This window comes from Malaclemys terrapin, chromosome 1 (genome assembly GCF_027887155.1).
Source record: "Malaclemys terrapin pileata isolate rMalTer1 chromosome 1, rMalTer1.hap1, whole genome shotgun sequence".
Taxonomy (NCBI): domain Eukaryota; kingdom Metazoa; phylum Chordata; order Testudines; family Emydidae; genus Malaclemys; species Malaclemys terrapin.
Window position 1 is genome coordinate 57184451 of NC_071505.1, and position 22709 is coordinate 57207159.

General features: G+C 42.7%; 1 protein-coding gene across 5 annotated transcripts in view; it reads right to left on the minus strand.

Moving 5' to 3' along the window:
• The window catches only part of SLC38A1 (solute carrier family 38 member 1), a 52202-nt gene that overhangs the window by 24040 nt on the left and 5453 nt on the right, over positions 1–22709 (minus strand). For 3 of the 5 annotated variants that reach the window (XR_008444660.1, XM_054024940.1, XM_054024956.1), the window contains exons 2-4: positions 10252–10463; positions 6614–6689; positions 6076–6191 (exon numbers count right to left, since the gene is read on the minus strand). Coding sequence is in view for 4 of the 5 variants with exons in the window: in XM_054024940.1 (XP_053880915.1) it covers positions 6076–6191; positions 6614–6689; positions 10252–10370 (311 nt within the window). In the remaining variant the exon portion in view is untranslated. Of the gene's footprint in view, positions 1–6075; positions 6192–6613; positions 6690–10251; positions 10464–11296; positions 11377–22709 lie in introns of those variants that run through there. The other 2 variants (XM_054024948.1, XM_054024970.1) reach the window with 2 other exon arrangements.

The window sequence follows — 22709 nt, forward strand, 5'->3', positions numbered from 1 at the left end:
CAGTGCCACTGGGAAAGTGGGGGCAGCACTGCCCCAAGTAGCCCTGCTAGCCTATTGTACAGGATACCATGTGATCTCCCCCAATCTGTGCACCATTCCAGCTGCTCTGGAGCCAAAGGAGATGTGGTTCTTTGCCTTGACACTAGCATCCCTGTTGGCACTAGCTCACACTGTATGATCCCCAGAGTGGTGGTCTCTGAGCTTCAGATTTTGAGCAGGGGAGACAGCAGAGACACACCTCCTCTGAGGTACTGCATGGCACTGGCAACTCCAGGCCCTGTCCTGCACTGAGAGAAGCAGAGGCAGAAGGGTTTGCTGCATCCTGCATTATGGTTGGTGCTTCCTGCAATGGGGCATCCATCATTTGACCCCTGCACTGTAATCACCGGTTTGCAGAAAAATTCGGGAATTAAAATGGGAATGAATGCTTAGTCAATATTTGCCAGGGGCTGAGCAGCACGCCTGATAACAAGGCAGTACAATGGGCCAAGTGCACAACACTACCTTTGCTCAATGATCCATCTCCTGTAGACCAGGGCACAATTCAAACACTGTGTGTTCTTTTTCTCTCTGTACAGTTACATGGGCTGATTGACAACACCTTTTCATGATATGTGTAAGGAGTATTACAACAATCTGTTGGCATTTCTATCATTTTTATCATGATAATATGTCTTAGGACACCATGTAAACAAATCTTAAATTAAACAGAAAACAAGCTGCTACAATAGATGGTCAGTTTAAAATGACAAAAACAAGTCTTTTCACTGAAAAGAACATGCAGGATGACAGTTCGAGAACAATGTTTTCTTCCTTAGACTAGATGTATTTGGGGCCAAATTATGGCTGCTCTTGCCATGATTGCATGGCCTGAGGTGTGGGGTAGAGTGGAAAAGGGCACAAGAAGCCCCATTTTTCTCAGTGTAACTGTACAGAACATGCCACAATGATGCAGACAGCATGACTTGATCTTAATGGGGCATCAAACAGCTGACAATGGCACTGCACTTCCCAAAGGAACTTGTCCATCCTGGTTGCACTGTACATTGTAATGCCGGGAGGGCAGTGCTGCGAGAGAAGGTGGAATAAGTGCTGCTGCTGAGCATGCTCCCAACAGAGACCACGTGCATGTTTTTGCACTATGTGGGCATAATGTCTCCAGCCATTATTGTTTGGCTGTTGAAGCAAGCCGTAACTGAGCCCTTAACATTGAACTCCTAATTTGCTGACACCAAGCAAAGGGCGTCTTCACGGAGATAAAAATAACAGCTGCAAGCCAGCCAGGTGATGATCTGATCTGTTTCCCTACCTCCCCTCAGGAGTCTCACAAGTTGCTATGAGAAACATGTCCTTTTTCATTAAAGCCATATGAAAAGCCTGTTTGTGTGAGGGCTGTGGTTTAGGCAGACTAGTGCCTGTACCATCCCATAGAATGGAATGAAAATGTTAGTGCCCCTAGCGCTTTGCAAACTCAAAACATAAGCAGTGAAGCTTTGGCAACTCTGTAGTATCGAAATTGTTCTCATGCTTCACATTTTGTACAGTTTAAAAAAGTGCTGGCAACCACATAAGAAATCTGGGCAAAATTCTCATCCCCAGCCCAAGCCAAGTGTATAGCTATATGCAGAGGACCGACACAGGGCTAGGGGGAACAGAATCCTACCTCCCACACTGGGAAGCTATGCTGTCTGTCCACAGCTGCTTCCTTCACTCATCAGCTGTAGCAACTACTGTGACCCACTGCACTGCAGAGGCCTGGGCTTTGTGACCAGTGGATCTGTGAAGTTGGTGGATTAACAGGCCACACATCTGCCACTCCCAGCTCCGCCACACAAACCCCCTTACATTCCCCTGGGGATCAGGACACAGCAGAGCTCGGCTCAACCAGTGCTGAAGTCTGCAGAATCCTCCTCCTAAGGTCCCTCTGTGACCAGGCTCATGTGCAGCCTTCCAAACATTCTGCAACCGTGAGAATTTTCCCCTATTGCTAATATGAAAGAGTCTTTCTATGGCATAGCTCATAGTTATTAGCCATATTAGACTGTAAGCACCTATGGGCTCTCATCTTATTTTACACCTGCAAAGCATCATACTTACCTATTGCGTTAAGTTACACAAATAATACATAACAATAGTGTTTTTGTTGCTTTGTTAATTTTGAATTCAGTATGCAAAGACTATATGATCCTGATTCAGATCTCAGTTGTGCGGGGGTTAAATTTGATAACACTGGAGTCAGTAGAGTCATGCTGGCAGAAAAGCAGGCCCTCGTTTGCTTAATTAGCTTTTTAACATATAGGTTTCCTTTTCCATCTTTGCTTTTTACTTTTAGATCGCAGTGCATGGTTCTCTTCCGTAACCAAAGTCTACCCAGATCAAAGAAGGCTTAGAAACATTTCAGATCTGTGTAATTTACAAGTAATGAATACAGCAAGGCCCTCTGTTCAAAATGCAAAAATAATAATACTTGGTCTCTGTCTTTAATCATTTGTAAAGCAACGTGTGATAAAGATAGCACTATATATTTGTTGGAAAGATTAATTTGATCAAGCTGTGAGGGAAAAAAAAGTATTCTTGATCGATTGGATTCAACTCTCTGCATTGCAGGACATAGGAACATTTTAAACAGTGCTCTTTATTTGCCATAGAGCTCCAGAGGTCCCATTAGGATTTAGTATCTCAAAGACTGGTTTGATGGCTCATTCCCTGCTGACTTGCCTCTCACTCTCTAACTTGTCACTAACTACTACATCTTTGGTCTTAATAGCTTTGACTATGACATTGCTAACATGACTGAAAACCATTAGGAAGCTAACAAAAGCATGACTATTAAAATAAATATCTGCTATTAAATCTGCATAGTTAATTAAGTCGAGAATAATTCTGTTCTTTATAGGACAAAAAATTTACCCAGCATTCACCTTAGCTAAATACTTTGTACAACATGGGTAACTCCACAGATCTACCCAGTATTTGATTCACGACAAGTCCAACTACTATCAAAGATCATTTTAAGCATATCTAGGGTTCAGTATCATGTATGTGATCTACTTCTGCTTTTATCTCATTAATATAAGCATTCAGGAGATACACACCTCTCAACTGCCCCCGGAAACAGAATGCTTTACAGAATGTGGTGTTAGCTTCTTGTTAGTGCTAATGAGTTCAGTAACAGTATGGGTGGTGAAGAGAGGAGCAGACAAGGCTGTGAGAGTTTACAAAGAACTAAAGTTTGAGTGGAATCAGAATGTAATTAGACTAATGCTTTGGACTGTTACTGTGACACACATAGTTCCCATCTACACTGTAATTTTTAAAGCGTAACTGGACCAGGGGCTGATTCCTGATTTGGTTACAGTTGTAGGGTAGACAGGACCCTGAACTCTCCAAAGCAAGTCAATTCCCAGAGTGAAAGTCAGAATGATTTTCTCTTTTCAATGGGTTTCAGATTACAGGGCAATCTTATACTGCACACACATAAGACAGATGTTTGCAAATTGAATATAAAAATTGGAAGCACTTCTATAATTTTAATTAGAAATCACTGATGTAGCAATAGCTCTGTCCACTTCCATTTTTAGTTTGACATATAAGCTAGTGAGTTTATTTTTAATTAAATGTTTGTCAGTGCTGCAGTAGCAAAGCAGTTCAAAACATCCTGAACTGATTTGTATCTTTTCATATTTTACGTTTCAGATCTGTCTCTTGGTGCCATGTGCTAGATCTCAGAAAGGAAAATCAAGGATATAAATCTCATGTGCCTCCTACCCATCATTTTTCCCCCCACCTGGGCACAAAAAAGTATTAGGGCTTGTACACACCAGCGGTTTCTTCAGCATAACTTAAGTCACTCAGGGGTGTGGAAAAGCCATTCCCCTGGAGTGATGTAAGTTACACTTACCTAAGAGCCAGTGTGGACAGTGCTATATCGACGGACGAAGCTCTCCCACCAACATAGCTACAGCCACTCGGAGAGCGGGAGTAATTATGCCAATGGGAGAGCTCTCTCCCGTCAGCATAGACTGTATAAAAATTAAACATCCAAGCCTTGGGATTGCATTTGAACAACTGGAACTCTTTAGCTTTGTCTGCCCAAGTGTTCCTTACCCTGGTTTTGGGGCAAATACTGAAGCAGCCAGGTGTCTGGGGCCAGATTGTGATCTGCCTTGCCAGTGGGGGTTATGCCTTGTGTGATCCACCTGAAGAATAGGCACAATAATGGTCTCTAAGAGCAGGGACTACTTCCTCCCTCCACACTGCAGTAAATAAATCACCTTAAAGGAGGTAGGGACCAGGAGAAACCATGGTCATGCTTCTTGTCACATCAGCCAGTGGAACCTTATAGATAGGGCCCTACCAAATTCATGGCCATGAAAAATGCGTCACGGACCGTGAAATCTGGTCTCCTCCCGTGAAATCTGTTTTTTTCTGTGCTTTTACCTATATTATACAGATTTCACGGGAGGAGACCAGCGTTTCTCAAATTTGAGGTCCTGACCCAAAAAGGGAGCTGCAGGGAGGTGGGGGGTTGCAAGGTTATTTTAAGGGGGGGGGGGGTCATGGTATTGCTGCCCTTACCTCTGCGCTGACTTCAGAGCTAGGCGGCCGGAGAGCAGCGGCTGTTGCCTGGACATCCAGCTCTGCAGGCAGCAGTGCAGAAGTAAGGGTGGCAATACCATACCATGCCATCCCTACTTCTGTGCTGCTGCTGGTAGCAGCGCTGCCTTCTGAGGTGGGCTCCTGGACAGCAGCCACTGCTCTCCGGCTGCCCAGGTCTGAAGTCAGTGCTGCAGTCAGCAGCAGAGCAGAAATAAGGGTAGCAGTACTGCAAACCCTGTACAATAACCTTGCAACACCCTCCGCCCACAACTCCTTTTTGGGTCAGGACCCCTACAATAACAACACTGTGAAATTTCAGATTTAAATAGCTGAAATCATGAAATGTACTATTTTTAAAATCCTATGACCGTGAAATTGACCAAAATGGACCATGAATTTGGTAGGGTCCTACTTATAGACAATGCCATGTGTAAATCCCTATACACGCCAGGCAGTTTTGAGAGAGATACAATTTGCCTTAGTGCTTCCCTTGGGTGGAGCGGCTCTACACAGCCTCCAACAAGTTGTGCAAACTGTATAGTCTAGCCTATTCTTTGTAAGTTACCATTATTATATTACACAGAGTGCTTATGCTGAAGGATTTTAATTTGCTTTGCTTTTCAGAGGTAGTTTCACACTATGTAATCACTAAAATAATAAGTGTTTGGATTTGTGATTTGCTCCCAGTGAAGGCACTGGCAAAACTCTCATTGATTCTTGGAGAACAGGACAGGTTCTTAATCACTGACATTTAGCTGCTCACATATTAAAAATACCTAAATGTAGCCTGTTATTTGTCTCTTAATAGAAAACTACCCTTCTGGGCATCTTACCCAGGGAATGGGTAGAGAAAATGAGTGAGATTCTGGACCTGGACATAGAACACCCAAAGATTCACCCAAAGGTGTGTGATTCTTTAAATTTTGTTTTTTAGGGCTCTGGGAGAAGTAGGATAACAAATTAGTGATTAAAATATAAATTGGGTAATCTATTCTCTTGTTTATTTCATTTGTTTATTTCATTCTCTTGTTTATAACATTTCTCGTACCATTTCTTGTCCAAAAATGCTCTTTCTAATACTTATGCAGCTTGGAGACTCCAAGTGAAATCCTGGCCTCATTGAATCCAATGGCTAAACTTGTATTGAATTCAACGGGTCCAAAATTACACCTCATGTCTTTTTTACTAATCACTGTGATACATTCATATCTGAAACCCATGACCAAAATGATCAAACTTGGATATTTAAGTCCATGTTTAGTTACCTAAATCAGTGGTCTGGGCATTAGCTGCTGCTACTGAAGCCAGCACCTCTGAAATCCAAGCTACTTATGTATGCAGCCTACTTCGTTTAGTAAAACTGCCCACTGCATTTTGAATGGTCTATAAACAACCGCATTCTCTCTAAATGCAAACATTTTAAAATCAAAATGAAAGCGTGACCCCCATCCTGCTATTCACTGCGTGGATACTTACACAAAAAGGATGATTCCTGTGTTGGCTAATGCAAAGGCAAGACCTAAAATTCCACTACCCATAATGGCGTTGCTGAGATTAAAGACAGATATTTGCAATGAGGTTGTTCCTGGAATCTGGACATAGGAAAAATGGACATACAAATAGTTTAGAGTTCATTATACAATGCACATATACTGTGAATTCCAAGTTTCACGTTATAGGAAATAAAAGTAATTACTGCTACAGCAATGATCCAGCAGAAAAATACAAAGCAAGATTTGAAAGAGAATAAATCCTAGTGAACCTTTTCACATGGACATTCCAATTACTGCCTAATGTAAGGGATAAATGCACTTATAGAACAGAAATAGTGTGGGCAATATATATTGCAGTATTTTTAAAAACACCTTCCATTAATCATAGGAGCTGATTTTTAGAGGTGCTGAGAACATTCAGCTCCCCCGGCTCAGCTGGAGTTGTAGGTGCTCAGCACCTCTGAAAAGCAGATCTAAGGGTTGTATAGTTCACAATCAACAGTATATTGAGAGAGACTTACATATTCTTCACATTTCTTTTTTTCCAAGTGACTGTTTGTGAGACTTCTTCGGCTCTCCCGATCCGAAATAAACTTGCTGAAAAGAAGTCAGAGAATACATATTCTATCATGAGGATACATAGAATATGAATATACACTTTAATGCTATAAGCACAGCATGATTTTATACCTGCAAAAGAGGGTCAAACTTAGCTATTTAAAGGGTTATAATGAGCCTGATATTCATTTACACTTGTGTAAATCAGGAGTCAGTGGAGTTACACTAGTGTGAGAACAGAACCAGACCTAACAAATATAGAAAGCTATTCCTGGATCTTTAGTAAAAGAGAAGTACTGCTTCTGTAGACAGGATGGTAATTAATCTGCATACACATTAACAGAACATATTAGTCCCGATCCTCTGGAATGGTGTGCCTGCTGGTAGATCTTAGCCATAAAGACAACAAATCCAGCCATGGGAGGCTCATCCCACTATAGGGGATCTTCTAGTGTTGTACAGCTACCCAATTTCTCTGCTCCTGGTATAAGGGGTACAGCTGAGGGAAATGAGCATGACTGGGATGTTCCTATGCTATTTAGAGTGATAGAACTCTCTTCCTCCATTCTCTTCACAGGTGCTGTTTTGCTTTGTCATCACAATGTGCACATGAGAAATCTATTGTCATCCTGCTATTTTTCTGTCTGTCCCCTGCCTTTGTGCTTCACCATCTTGGAGTTATATTTCTTGCATTTATTTTCTCCCATTTCTTTTCTCTGCTGAAATCTTTTAGATTGTGTAACCCTTGGTTGTTTAGTTTTTGCAGTGTCCCTGATCTCCTTGTTAATTTACACATGGATCTCTGGGCCCTAGCTATTGCATCACCCATTATGCAAATTTCTTTCCTAACCATGTGTTGCCACCCCTTTTCAAAGATACCTTTTGCTTTAGATAATTTTAGGTGATTCTTTTAACAAACACCAAACCAAAAACACTCTGGATGGCTTTACTTAAAAAATATCGTCCCCAACAGTTCCCTACAATTTCAAGGCATTCGATGAGCTAACATCCTCAGGTCAGGACATACAGTTCTAATTTAACTGTAAATACACCTCTACCCCGATATAACGTGACCCAATATAACATGAATTCAGATATAACGCAGTAAAGCTGTGCACTCTGGTGGATCAAAGCAAGTTTGATATAATGCGGTTTCACCTATAATGCGGTATGATTTTTTGGCTCCCGAGGACAGCGTTATATCGAGGTAGAGGTGTATGTAATAAACTCTGAATCAAACCATGTATTATATTAATACATCAAAAAGTCTTGTGGGCTATCTTCAGGGCTTTATCTTTTGGGGGCTCATTTTTGGGAGTTAATTTTTAACAATTTTTGAATTCTATGTACATGTCCAAAAATCCAGGTTTTTGGGGCTCTTTTTGATACTGTAATGAGAAGCTTTTTCAGATACTTCCCAAAGGATCTATTTTCATTTTTATTATATGTATAAAAATGAATTAACCTTTGCATCCTTGTTATCTGGTTTAGCATTTAGTGTTTGTTCCCTGGTGCATTTTAACATAGTACTGTTTCAAGCAGCACTACATTAGAGCACACTAGGGAAACTTTAGTGCACACCAGCAGAGACTACACAAACCAATTAATATGTGCTTTGGAAATCATACCCCATGGTTTGCATTACTGCTCCAAGGAGACAGGCCCTTAAATACCAGCCAGGGAGCAGGGACATTGCCTATATAAACAAACTGCACAAGCTGTGAAATCAGCATGAATTGAGTAACTATTTCTGGGGGTTTTCTGGTATCTATTGGATAAACACTGATTTCCTTTACTTATTCATTTTATTTATTTTTTTAGTATCGGGGGATGGGGGTGGGTGGGTTAATCAGTGTTTATTGGTTAAAATCTTAAATCAGAAGCCTTAGCTATATTATACCTCTGCACCTTTCAATGTAAAGTTCTATTACACTTCTCAATACCCTGGCTATGACCTTATTACTAGCAATGAATGATGAGAATATGGTATTGTTTTAACTATGGACCATATGCAGATGTCTGTATATCCACTGACTTCAGTGGTGTTAAATGGGGGATGCATTTAGTCTACTAACTTTATGGATTCTCTTTAAAAATGATTTTCTGTGCTCTGTCTGTGGTTCTTGAAGGATACACCTCTGATGGAAAATATCTTGAAAAGTCTTAGTCATCATCTCTCCTGTATAATTCCCTTATAAGTTTATCCCTTAAACCAAGACAAACTTAGGCACATATATTGCTGTTAAAATGTACTTAATCCCATTGCTAGTTTTACAGATTTGACTCACATCTATCAGATTGGTCTGACTTTGCTTATCTACATCTGAAACAAATATTTCATTTCTCATACATTTTAAAAACTGTTCATTTTCAGAAAGTTACAGCAAGTGAAGACAGAAAAACATATGCAGTGTCACTGTCAAGAGTCCTGAGAACTGTTGGGAGCAGACAGCAGATTCCCCTTCCAGTTACATATGAGGTGCAAATCAGCGACCCTCTTTCTGAGGGAGAACTCACATTTTAATGCTCACTATGCAGATTTTTTTTATTCATCTAAAATAGATTTTGACCCTGGGCTTCTAGTGAGTTGGAACTTGTATACTTTTGATGTCTTTTTTAAGCCACATTGCTGAATGTAGGCCGTTGAATGGGAAGAGTTTACATGGCACTCAGGTGCTCTCGCTGAAAAACTCTGCATGTGGTGTAATAAGGAGCACAGAGAGGAGCTTTGTTTCCAGCTCAAAAAACCCACAGAAACAGCCAGCAACTCTAGTACAACAGCAGATCCTTACCGTAAATATGAAGACTATTCAAAACCTTAAAATTTAACTTTTTATCTTAAAATAAGGCTTGGAAGGGTTTATTATGATGTGAACAATAGTTTTATTTTATTAAATTAACAAAAAGTTTATATAAAAATAAACGCTATAATAATTTTTAAGTAATCATGTAATAATTGTATTTTACTTTAACTGCTGAGCAGTGAATTTTTTTTTTTTACATTTAAATTTGAAGCTTAGTTATAAATCTGTCACTTTTTCTAAAAGAGCATTTTCTATTAGGTTTTTGCTATGGCAAACTTAGGAGCAAAGGTTTGATATAAATTCTCATTTGCAGAGAGTTTTAAACATAGACAGAAAGATATGATCTACATTTCTTGTTAACAGCATGAGTTATAAATTCACAGAAGCATAAAGAACATTTTTGTGGCCATTGTGGTTACATACATCAGATTGTGGAACAACCTTTATTGAAAATCCTATATCTTTGCCCAAAATGTTTGTCCGTCTAATGTTATTATTTTGTTTTTTGTGTTGTATATGCAGATATTTTGAAATGTTAGCATTTTGCTACTCTATATGTTTATGCATTTTATTAGACTCATTTGAAAAATTCAAAATGATGAATAAATTGCTACTCTGTTTGCTTTATCTGCTGTTGCAGCCTATGCCCAACAGATGTCACATATGAAATTCAAATTACATTTTCAAATGGAGCATGACTCAGTAATGAATAATTCAAGAGATATACTGAAAATTAGAATGCTGTTTTTAAACAGTGTGTTTCACAGGATAGACAGCATCAGTGGAAAAATACTCACCTATTTATCTGGCCATTTTCTACCTCTGTAAAATCATTTGAATCATTGCTGATGTTATCATCCTCAGGGACAGTCATATTCTGCAACTCAGTTAATTCTAATCCGCTTTTGAAAGGCATCCTGATCTAGGAAATGTAAGTATCCAAATGTTTATCCAAATAATAGTGTATATTTTGTAGGTAGACAGTAGCCACAACGTGAGCTTGACAAACCTAAAATGCAGTAAGAAAAACAAGCTGTATGAAGTATTCTAATAAGATTACAGTCAAATCTATACAAAAGAACGCCTTTATCAAGCAACCTCACGTCTGAAGGGACCAACCCAGATTATATCCCAAATGTACTGTACAGGTGGAGTAAAAGGCTCCTCCAGCTTAATTAGAAGAACACCCCCATTGCTTTATTTGTGCCAGGGCTCAGCCCAAGCACCTCTAGGCTTGGCAGTTCACAGCCCTGGCACCTCTGGACTTGCCGCATCAGTTATGAAAGTAAAAATTTTGGTTGAGTCCCAGCACCTAATTGCTTGAGCCCTGACACCTCTTTCATCACAAATTAAGCACTGAACACCTTTGTTTAAGTAACCATATTTTGTCAATCCCATGAGTAGCTATTTACGACAGGTTTGGCTGTGTTTACATTTATAAAATAGTGAACAAAATACTGTATATACTCAATCATAAGCCGGTTCGTTTATAAGCCAACCCCCCCAAGATGGATAAGTAAAAAATGGAAAATTTTTATGACCTGTTCATAAGCCAACCCTATAATTCAGGGGTCCACAAACTTTGGCTCCCGGGCCATCAGGATAAGCTGCTGGTGGGCCGAGATGGTTTATTTACCTCGAGCGTCCGCAGGCACAGAGGTAAACCTAAGTAAACAAAGTGCCCCAGCGCACCAGCTGCTTACCCTGACGGGCCGGAACAGCAACTGGTGAGGAAATTTTTTGGGGGGGAGAAGCTGGAAGTCAGGGGACTGTGACCACCCCGCACATGACCCAACCCCTAGCCTGGGACCCCCACATTCTTCCCATCCCATCCCTTCCCACCTTATCTGGGGAGGGCCAGGGGAGAATGTCTCTGGCCTGCCTGGAGTTAATCCGGAAGGCTGGGCAGCGCAGCTGCAGTCTGCTCCGGCAGGCCAGACCAGGCGGCGCGGCCGCAGCATGTTCCAGTCGGCTGGGTCGGGTGGCACAGCCGCAGCATGTCTGGCAGGCCGGGCGGCGTGGCCACAGCCTGCTCTGGGGGGTGGGGCCGAGCGGCATGGCTGCAGCCTGCCAGCCCCTGAGCTGCAGCTGCTTCGGAGGTTGGGGGGAGAGCAGCGTAGCCAGAAGCGGAGAGACTGGCCCCACCTTTTCCCTTCTGGCTGTGGTGCCTCTCCTTGCTCCCTCTGTTGGGGGGAGGGGCTGTGTCCCACCTCTCCTTCTCTATACCCATTCATAAGCCGACCCCCTTCTCTGGTGCTTCCTTTTTTTACAAAAAAAATTCGGCTGATGAACGAGTATATACGGTAGTAACACACAACTTCAAAAAATAGGTTTACAACCTAGTAGTCAAGGAAAAAATTCTTAGTGTGTTAGTTTGAGCCCCAGCTAGTTGTCATGCCTTTGTGTTTCTCATGTTGTCTCTCTCCTGCTTTTAATATACATATAAAATGTCCCATTCAATATAATTTTCATTATTAATCTCCACGTTAGTACCAAATGAAGGCAACACAGGGATATCATCATTGCAGTTTTCTTTTATGAAATAGCTTCATTCCAGTTATTTGAATACGCTACTATCCGGAGATAAAGATTCAGACCACAACACTCCTCTGATTGAGAAACCGAATGCCTACATTCATGGACAGTCTGAAGAGAGAATAATATGTGTCTTGTATCCAGCAATTGATAAGCTATCAACTGTGAGAAATAAATTAGTCTCTCCCCTGGGAGAAGATGCAGCACCTGAGGCAACTAAAAATAACACCTGTGCGGAATTGGTCTAATCCACTACAATGAAATACATTTCCTCATCAGAAATGTGGATAATTTGAAAGGCCATACTTTCGCCTCTATGATTACGATTCATCACCCCAGGACCATATGTATTTGAGAATCAAAGAACTCTAGAACTCAACTGCCCCACAATCCCAACAAGCTTTTGAAGACGAAGTGTCATTAAGAAACAGTTTCTGTAAATGGCTCATGTGTGGTACAACTTCTCTAAACCCAGCAATTTTTCTGTAAGCAATTTTTCTGTAATGCGAGGTTTCCAAAACTTTAAGGGAGAGTTTGGGGTTACTGACCATACCGGACTAACCTCAGGATATTGGGGGATCTCTGAAGCCCTCAGAGCTGCCTCAAAAAAAAAACCAACCTCAGAATATTCAGATGTAACTAAGGAAGCAGGGCTGTCCCTAGTTTTTGCAGGGCCTCACATATTAATTTCAATTCCTATTCCTGTCCAACTATGACTGCCTCCTATCTATATCAAATAAACAGTACAGAATCCAAAACTGCTGCTTACCCCACATCCTCATTGCATTTGAAAGCACTTAGCAGTTTCACTTTTTTCACTTTAAATAATCTCTCAAAATCTCTTCAAAGGTATAATAAAATCTTATATTGAGTTTCACATGTGTCATTAGACAGATAATTTTCTTATCCCTGGGGTTTGGAAAATCCACCTCTTGAATTTTCAAGAGCAAAGTTTAAGATTAAAAAAACTGAGTTATACCCCTAATTCAAACAAACATCCTTGAAAAAGAGCACTTGAAAAAGTAAACAGGCCCAGCTGAAGTGGCTTTTGCTAATTCTAAAGAAAGACCCATTCATTCCATGACATACAATGACACGTTAAAAACAATTTAAACATGAATTAGGGCTACTTAATAAATACAGTGCAATCTACCTATAAAAATTCCTGATAAAAAGACTAAAGTCAAAAGTTTCAAAAATGTGTCCCTAAAGTTAGACTCCTAAATGCATCTACACGCAAAAGTTGTACTGCTTTAATTATTCTGGTATACTAACCCCTCAGTGTGGACCTAAAGTTATATCAGTACAAGCTACTTTAATACTGGTATAGCTATTATCATACAGAAAGCGGAATAAGCTATACCCATATGGAAAACTTTTTATGAGTATAACTGCCTCCACACTAGGGGCTGTATTGGTATAACAATCTCAATTAAAAAAACAAAAAACAAACAAACAAACAAAAAACCCCACACTCCTAAAAATACTGTTAGAAAGAAAGCACCTCAACTCCAGCTGAGTTGTTTTTTTAGGCCTGTCTACACAAAGAAATATACCAACATAATTATATCTCTGTAGATACACGGGTATAACTCACCCTGTGGACACTCTTATAATTATACTTGTATCTATCATAGGTACTTATATGGCCCCTGCCACCACAGTATCTGAGCACCTCACACTCCTTAATGGATTTAACCTCAAAACACCCCTTTGAGGCAGTACTATTATTCCCCTTTTACAGATAAGGAACTGAGGTACACAGAGATTAAGTGACTTGCCTGTGGTCACCCATGAAATCGGTGGTTGAGCAGGGAATTGAACCAGAATCTTGCAAATCCGAGGGTGGTGCTCTTACCACTGAACCATCCTTCCTCTTTTATAAAGTGGTTGTTTATAAATATGCCAATAAATTTCCATGTGTGTCAGTGTAGACACCCTGGTCGATTACAGTGCTGTGATTGGCCTCTGGGAGGTGTCCCACAATGCCTGTTCTTGCCTCTCTGGTCATCGGTTTGAACTCTACTGCCCTGCCCTAAGGTGACCAACTGTCATTCCCACCCCTTAAATTCCTTGGGAATTTTGAAAGTCCCCTTCCTGTTTGCTCGGTGACGCGTGCAGTGGTGTCAGTGCATCTTTCCAGGTGGCCATGCCTGCTCCATGCACCAAGCGATCCCCTGCTTGAAGCAATGCCGAGCTGCTGGATCGCATCAGCATTTGGGGAGAGACGGCTGTCCAGTCTCAGCTGCGTTCCAGACGTAGGAATTATGATACCTATGGATGGATTTCACGATGTATGACAGAAAGGGGCCATGACCAGGACACACTGCAGTGCAGGGTCAAAGTGAAGGAGCTGCAGAACACCTACCACAAGGCGCGGGCGGCAAACCGCCGCTCCGGTGCTGAGCCCACGAGCTGCCGGTTCTACAAAGAGCTGGATGTGATACTCGATGGAAACCTCACCTCCACTGTGAAGACTCCTGTGGATACTTCGGTGGCTCGCGTGCCAGTTGAGAGTGGACTGAGCCAGGAGGAGGAAATCTTGGACAAGGATGGGGAGGGGGACCCCAGAGGCAGAGAACAACTCAGAGACCAGAGATGCACGCAGGCAGGAGCTCTTCTCTACCCCAGAGGAGACTAGCCAGTCACAGCAGCCAAAGCGCAAACAGGAGAGGAGGCCCCTGGTAAGTGGCTTTGATTTTGGGAATTGCTGAAGCGAGTTGTTGGGGGCAGGAGGGTTGCAGAAAGCAGGGTTGTGTCTGTACGATGCACATACCACCGTACATACATGCCTAGCCTGAGCAGCGGAACAGGGTGTTGATTGATTCCTTCATTTACGGGAATCTGCCGCAGAGGTTTCCACAAAACTCTCATGGAGATACTGGGCAATCCACTGCCGCAGGTTCTTTGGCAGAGCTGCTTTGTTTCTTGCCCCATTAAGGGTAACTTTCCTGCGCCACTGTGCCATCACCGGGGGTGAACCATTGCTGCACATAGGCGAGCTGCATAAGGGCCAGGGCGGAAGCCGCAGTCTTGGAGAAGACCCTCCCTTGATTCCCTGCTCACCCTCAGCTGCAAGATATCTTCCATAATGAACACAGCCTGTGGAAATGTGGGGACAGGAATGATTATAAGCCCCCACCCCCCCACTACAGTACTGGCTCCCTCCAAGAGCCACATGCCCAATGTACAGTATGGTCCCGGAACACTGATTTCCCCTGCCCGTGCAGTTACTCACCATTTGGGGGGGTCTTCATAGAATATCAGGGCTAGAAGGGACCTCAGGAGGTCATCTAGTCCAACCCCCTGCTCAAAGCAGGACCAATCCCCAGACAGATATTTACCCCAGTTCCCTAAATGGCCCCTTAAGGATTAAACTCACAACCCTGGGTTTAGCAGGCCAATGCTCAAACCACTGAGCTATCCCTCCCCCCACAAGGCTTGTGGCTCATGTGTGCTTGCCTGGGGTCAGCCAGTTAGTAACAGGTATGTGAATAGTGGCTGTGTTTTAAATCAGTGGTCTGTGTGTTGCAAATAATACGGCTTCTGTAAAATGTTGCATGACCTTGGGAGCCCAGCCTCGGCTGAACGGCTGCGCAGAATTAGAAAGCGGCCATGAAGAACTAAAGATGACTTTCTGCGTGAGGTCATGGAGCACTCCGCGGCCGAAAAACAAGAATTGAAGGAGTGTTGGGACAGCAAGAAGAGGGCCAGAAAGGAGAACGCGGCACACCAGAATGAAGCCACAAAGTGGCTCTTAAATGTTATGGAGCACCAAGGGGACATGCTCCAGGTGCTACTAGCACTGCAAACCGAGCAGCTCCGTGCCCACTCTCCCCTGCAGCTGCTTCACAAAACTCTTTCCCATTCGCCCCACACACACTGCCAACACACTTATCAATCTCCTGGTTCCAGTCTGTACCTGCTGCATTCCATTCCTGCCCCATCACAGTCCAGCCCTGAGGACTCCCAGTACCACTGCACTCAACAACCGTCCCTTTGCAGTTTAGCCTTGCTGAAGTACAGTACCCGCTGTACTGTACTCCAAAGGAGAAGGTTGGCTATGATAAGTGGACATACACAAATCTTTAACTGTCCCAGGACCTCACCTCCTCCTGCGACCCTCACTTCCCCCATCCCCCTCAGTGCTAATGTGTTTTTTTGTTTGTCTCCTCATGTTGTTGTTTTTTAATAAAATAATTGTTTTGTTTGAAAGCAATCTTTATTCTATTAATTGAAAGCAAACACAGCCCTGCAAAGCAACAGGCAATTTTCTTAAACCTTCATATTGCATCGTCTGCACCAATCACAATAACCTCCTAGCATTACAAGCACTGCACTCCCGAGCATAGCAAGAAATATGAGTGACTTTCAGCTTCAAATTGCTGCCTCGAGGCATCTCTGGTCCTTATGGCCCTGCACTGCGCCCCTCTAATAGCCCTGGTCTCTGGCTGTTCAAATTCAGCCTCCAGGCGCTGAGCCGCAGAGGTCCAGCCCTGAGTGAAGCTTTCACCCTTCCCTTCACAAATGTTATGGACCATACAGCACACAGCTATAAGCATAGGAATACTGTCATCGGCCAGGTCCAGCCTCCCATATAGGCAGCGCCAGCGGGCCTTTAAACGGCCAAAAGCACACTCAGTCATTCTGCACTTACTCAGCCTTTTGTTGAACTGCTTCTTGCTGCTGTCAAGGAGCCCGGTGAATGGCTTCACAAGCCACGGCATTAAGGGGTAGGCAGAGTTTCCCAGGATCATAATGGGCATTTCAACTTCCCCTACAGTGATCTTCTGGTCCGGGAAGAAAGTTCCTGCTTGCAGCTTCCTGAACAGGCCAGTGTTCTGAAAGATGCGTGCGTCATGCATCTTTCCTGACCAGCCTGCGTTAATGTCCGTGAAATGCCTGCAGTGATCTACAAGCACCTGGAGAACCATGCCCCTTCCGATTAATGTACTCAGTGGCTAGGTGGTCTGGTGCCAGAATTGGAATATGCGTGCCATCTATCGCCCCTCCACAGTTAGGGAAGCCCATTTTGTTGAGCTAAAGAGCTGCAAGTCGGGACTAACAGGGCAGAAGTGCATTGATTGATTTGTGAAGGTTCTCTTGGTAATGAAAAAGCAGAGAACCTTTTAAAAATGAATGTTTAGATTGTATGGAAAATTGATTTAACAATTCTGGAACTTCTCACTGAACGTTGTAGTTATGTTCCTGAAAAATGCGACTTTAAGCGAAACAATGTTAAGCGAATCCAATTTTCCCATAAGAATTAATGTAAATGGGGGGGTTAGCTTCCAGGGAAATTTTTTTCACCAGACAAAAGACTATATTATATATATATATATATAAAGAGAGAGAGAGAGGGTGGGATATTTTCCAGGAAATGCCTCACTGCTAAATGAACTAGCAATTGACTGAGCCCTCAAGGGTTAACTCTCACACTCTAGGAGGCAGCAGGAAAGGAGGGCGGGCAGACAGAGACACACACACTGTGTGTGAGAGAAAAAATGCGCATTTCCCCTTTAAGTAGCTGACCCCAGGTTTAAGTACACTGCCCTGTCAATTAAATCAGCTTGCTGAGACCTCCTGAGACTGCAGCTACTGCCTAGAAGCTCCCTCCAGTAGTGTGTCATTTCCCCACCCCCCCGCTCTATGGAAGATGGGGTAAGCGGGGTGCAGGAGCAGCGGAAGGGGAAGACACCCTGACATTAGCCCTCCTCTTCCCCCCTCCCCCTGTACAGCAAGCAGGAGTCTCTGGGAGCAGCTCCAAGGCAGAGGGCAGGAGCAGCACATGGCAGTGGGGGGAGGGACACAGCTGAACGGCAAGCAGCTGCTGCACAGGGAACTTAGGGGATTGGAGAGCTGATAGGGATGGTTGCTGGCAGGGCTGGCTCTGGCTTTTTTGCCGCCCCAGGCAAAAAAGCCTCCGGCTGCCCCCCACCAGCGCGGCAGGGGAAGGCGCGGGGGAAGGGGGGGAGGGCGGCCGGAGCCCTAGGGGGAGGGCGGTGAGCCCCGGCCGGGGCTCCGCTCTCCCCGGTGGCCAGAGCGCCGGGGGGAGGGCGGAGTGCCCTGCCGGGGCTCCGCTCTCCCCGGCGGCCAGAGCCGGGGCTCTGCTCTCCCCGGCGGCCAGAGCTGGGGCTCTGCTCTTCCCGGCCGGGGCTCCGCTCTCCCCGGCGGCCAGAGCGCCGGGGGGAGGGCGGCGAGCCCCAGACGTGGCCCCACTCTCCCCGGCGGCCAGAGCCAGAGCGCCGCACTGCGCTGCCCCCCTCCAGGTGCCGCCCCAAGCACAAGCTTGGTGGGCTGGTGCCTGGAGCCGGCCCTGGCTGATGGTCCACCCTGGTTCCAGCCACCCACCAGCTAGCTGCAATGGGCTGCTCTTCCTGCAAGCAGTGGACAAAACAGGCGGCTGCCAAACGATGTTACATTTCACAACTTTAAACGAGCTTGTTCCCCAATTGATCAGCAACTTAACATCGAAACAATGTTAACCGGGACGACTTTAAGTGAGGAGTTACTGTATAGGGTGAAATTCTGGCCCCAATGAAATCAATTGACTTCAGAGGGGCCAGAATTTCACCCAGAGATCCTAATCCTGCAACACTGTGTATATGGGCATATACTTGCATTTCACAGCGCTCCACATGAGTGCAGGGTCCACCCCATGCTGTAACTTGCAGGATTGGGGCCATAATGCTTATAGGACCACAGTATCTCATCAAGAAGTTCATTCTTAAGTATATAAAAATTCACATTAACATCAACAAAATAACTTGACAGAAATAGAGTCATTCATTCCAACTCAGACAAGAGGCTATTTCTTTCATCAGAACAAACAAATACATGAATTTTCAAACAAGAGTTATGAGGCATTATGGACTCTAGAAGATAGAGACAGGAACTGGGAGTCTGGAGGCCTGGTTTCTTGGCCTGACTGCCATTAACTCATTGTGAGTCTTTGGGCAAGTGACAAGTATCTAATCCTTAGTATCTCTATTTTTAAAATGAGGATAATACTGACACTTATTCAGCTTTGTAAAGTGCTTTGCGATCCACAGTTGAAAGATGCTATATAAGGGCAAAGTATTATTATTTTCCCAAGCAAACTCCAGAACTTCCTTGTTTAAGAGCCAAGGAAATGTAAGTCTAGTCTACACTTAAAAATTTTGCTGGTGGTATAGCAATACCAGTACAGTTATACTAGCAAAATCTTCCTAGGGTAGACATGGCTTATATCAGCAAAAAAGTGTTTTTGCTGGTATATCTTATACTGGTTTGGAGAGTGAAATACTGGCAAAAATACTTTTATGCTGGTATAACTACATCCACACTAGGACTTGGGGGGGGATAGCTCAGTGGTTTGAGTACTAGCCTGCTAAATCTAGCATTGTGAGTTCAATCCTTGAGGGGGCCACATAGGGATCTGGGGCAAAATCAGTACTTGGTCCTGCTAGTGAAGGCAGGGGACTGGCCTGGACTCCATGACCTTTCAGGGTCTTTTCCAGTTCTATGAGAGAGGTATATCTCCATATATTACTTAAAAGACTTTTGCTAGCATACAAATATCCCAAAAACTCACATAGCTAATCAACATTGCTAAACTGGCATAAATGTCTAGTGTAGACCTGGCCTTTTTCTAAACTCTCACTCAAAGTTTCAAGGAAGCAATATAGATACGAACAATAGTCCAATTGGTAACTAAGTAATTCCAATTCCCAATTCCAGCCATTACCTATGTACCCACTCCATGCCTTACCTCCAAATAGGTAAAGCAGTGTTCTAATTGGTACTAATGAAACCCACCTATAAAAAGAAAATTAGCCCAAGAAATAAGATCTCTTCCCTTCACGCGGCACTCTTCCACTCTGCTGGATAAAACAATTCTCTGTGGTGTAATTGCCCTTGAGAGGAAGTGTGAAAGGATTGGGTCCACTGGAGAAGGAGCTTCAAAAGTATGTGTTTAGTAGCTAAAGTAGATCCTCCGTCCAGAAGAATAAGCAGGGAGCACTCTTGTATCCTGCAGTCTCTATGTGATTGGACTGGAAGCTTGCCTTTGTCTTTAGACATCCCATGACATATCTTGAAAAACCTATTACAGATAATTTGCTTACACTTTGCTGCTCACAGAAGAACACCATTGCCTTGAAAATTATAGAAAAAGATTATAATTTGTCAGATTTTAAAAGCAGGATTGACAGATGAGCATGAGTGGATATGCCCTTCTATTTCTCAAGGATATTGAGAACCTCACAGACAGTCAAAACCTGTCAGGCAAAGAATCCAAGCCATTTTCTTTATTGTCTTCTGAAAGGTCAATAATTCTAACAGAATCCCTGCAACTCCAGTTTTCTGGATTGTCTAAATATCCTAACACTAGAGATGGGCTTAACTCATCTGAAAAGTCTGGGTATTTGGAAAAACAAAATCCAATGTAAACAGTCCCATTGTATCTCACTACCCAATGGAAGCATGAACCAGCCCTGGTGGTATTTCTAAATTATGTATTTCAGAAAATACCTCTCCTGAAAGTGGCACTTCTGGCATTAATGTCACCACAGCAAGAGGTAAAAGTGATTGCTTGATGCTGTGGCATCATTCACTGAAATACTTCTTTAACTTGAGAGTTCTTCCTCAAATAACATAATTCAAAATGGTGATCTCAGAGCCTATCTTCTCAGAAGCAGGCAAGCTATTTGAGAGGTACCTGGGTGCAGCTGAGTGGCTTGTGTGCTTTCACCTCTGGGCAGGACTTTCTTCACAGTGACATGGTCTTGCATAGATTCATTGTGGAGTTCCCAGTAATCAAATTGTCCTTTAGTGTTGTGGTAGGATGTTAAACCTCCAAGATACAATTAGTAGTTTTAACTACAGAGATAATTTGCTTGAAAGCTGAAATTTGATTCAGTTTTCTGTTCATAGATATGGTTGTTAATCTTGTGAAGAATCCCTCTGTGACATTTACTAAAGCTATAAGAATCCAGGGCTTGAGTTTCACACAAATTGCTTCCTGTACAAAAAGACTGAGATGTGATATGTGTTCCATATCTTTGAGTGTTCTTTGAAAGGAACAGCAATATGACCAGTAAGAATCCAAGGATATAAATAATGAAACAATGAGTTTGAAATTGTGTGTATGAAATATTCACTTAAAAGACAAATACAATAATGAGTCTTATAAATGGAATTCCATGTGAAAAGCCAGGAAGGTAACTACTCCCTTTAGCACTAGTGACACCAAGAACATCTGGAATATGAAGCGCAGTTATGGTTACTATAGAAGAACACTGATAAATTGGAAAGATTAGAAAAAAGTAACTATGGTAACAAAGGATTTGGAAACTAAGACAACCTGTATGCAGAGTAGATAAAAGAAGTTAACATGCATAGCCTTCTGAAAACAAATAACTGAGGGAAGACATGATAACGAAGTTTGGAAAGAGATGCTATAATAAGGAACAGAGGTGTACACTATTCTTTGCCTGTGGCACATAATCGTCTAGTCTCCCATGGACTGTAATACCTTGGTCTAATTTCAGTTGTTGGGTTTAGTGTGGGGGTGCTGGTGGTGTAGGTAGCTTGTGATATACAGGTCAGACTAGGTGATCTGGTGGTCCTTTCTGGGCCTAAACTCTATGACTATGAAGTGGTTCTCAACCTTTGTCATATTGTGACCTTGTGTTACAACAGGAAAAACTTTGTCCCCTGTTCCATAATTTTTTGGATGCCTCCTCCTCATCCAGCAATAAAGAAAGGGAGGATGGTCACGACTCCTTGAAGTCTGGTTGCAACCTTTCCCCTCCAAACTGAGAAACCATGGTGAGCACAGGATTGTAACTAAAAAAAAAAAAAAAAAATCACCAAGTTCTATTTCTGACTCTCTCACTGACTTATGGCTTGGCCTTAGGCAACTCACTTAAAGATAAAGCAAAAAAGGGAAAATAGCTTTAAGTACAGATTAGTTCTGAGCCCTCAGCAATCAAGCTATAAGGAGCATTCAGCACAGAAATACATTTTAACTTTGTTCTTATTATTGTTTCATGTGAAATCCTCTTAATATTTCCTATTTTGCTTAAGAGATCTCAGAATGCAACCTCACAAATCTCTAAAATCTCATTTCAAACCATGGATTCCATAATAATTGTGAAATTACAGAATGATAAATTGTGGGATACCACCAATAAAACATGAAGTAAGTACCAAGAAGATTCACAAAGGGGAAAAAGTTATTTAAAACTTAATTTGCTGCTAAATGTGCTAACAGACTCTTTAGTAAGGCTATGTCTGCACAGAAATCTGTTCTTAATTCAATTTTTTGTTTTCTTTTTGTAGTACACCTGTAACTTCTTTCCATCAGTTTCCTCATCTGTAATATAGGAAAAATAACTTTTACGTGCTGATATCACAGAGATATTGTGAGGGTTAATTGGAAAATGCCTGTAAGGCTCTTTGAAAATGAAAAGATCATTACAAAGAAGATCAACTGTTCAAACTTCTTGTATTGGATTTAGATTATACATATAGATATGTAAGAAAATTTAACTTTAGCTTTTCATTTAGATTTAGAATATTTAAATCTTTCCACACCACAGAGGATTCGACTAGGTGACCCAACAGTAGGGTTGTCAACTTTCTAAATGCACAAAACCAAACACCCTTGCCCTGCCCCTGAGGCCCCGCCCCGTCTCACTCCATCCCTCCATCACTCGCTCTCCCCCACTTTCACTGG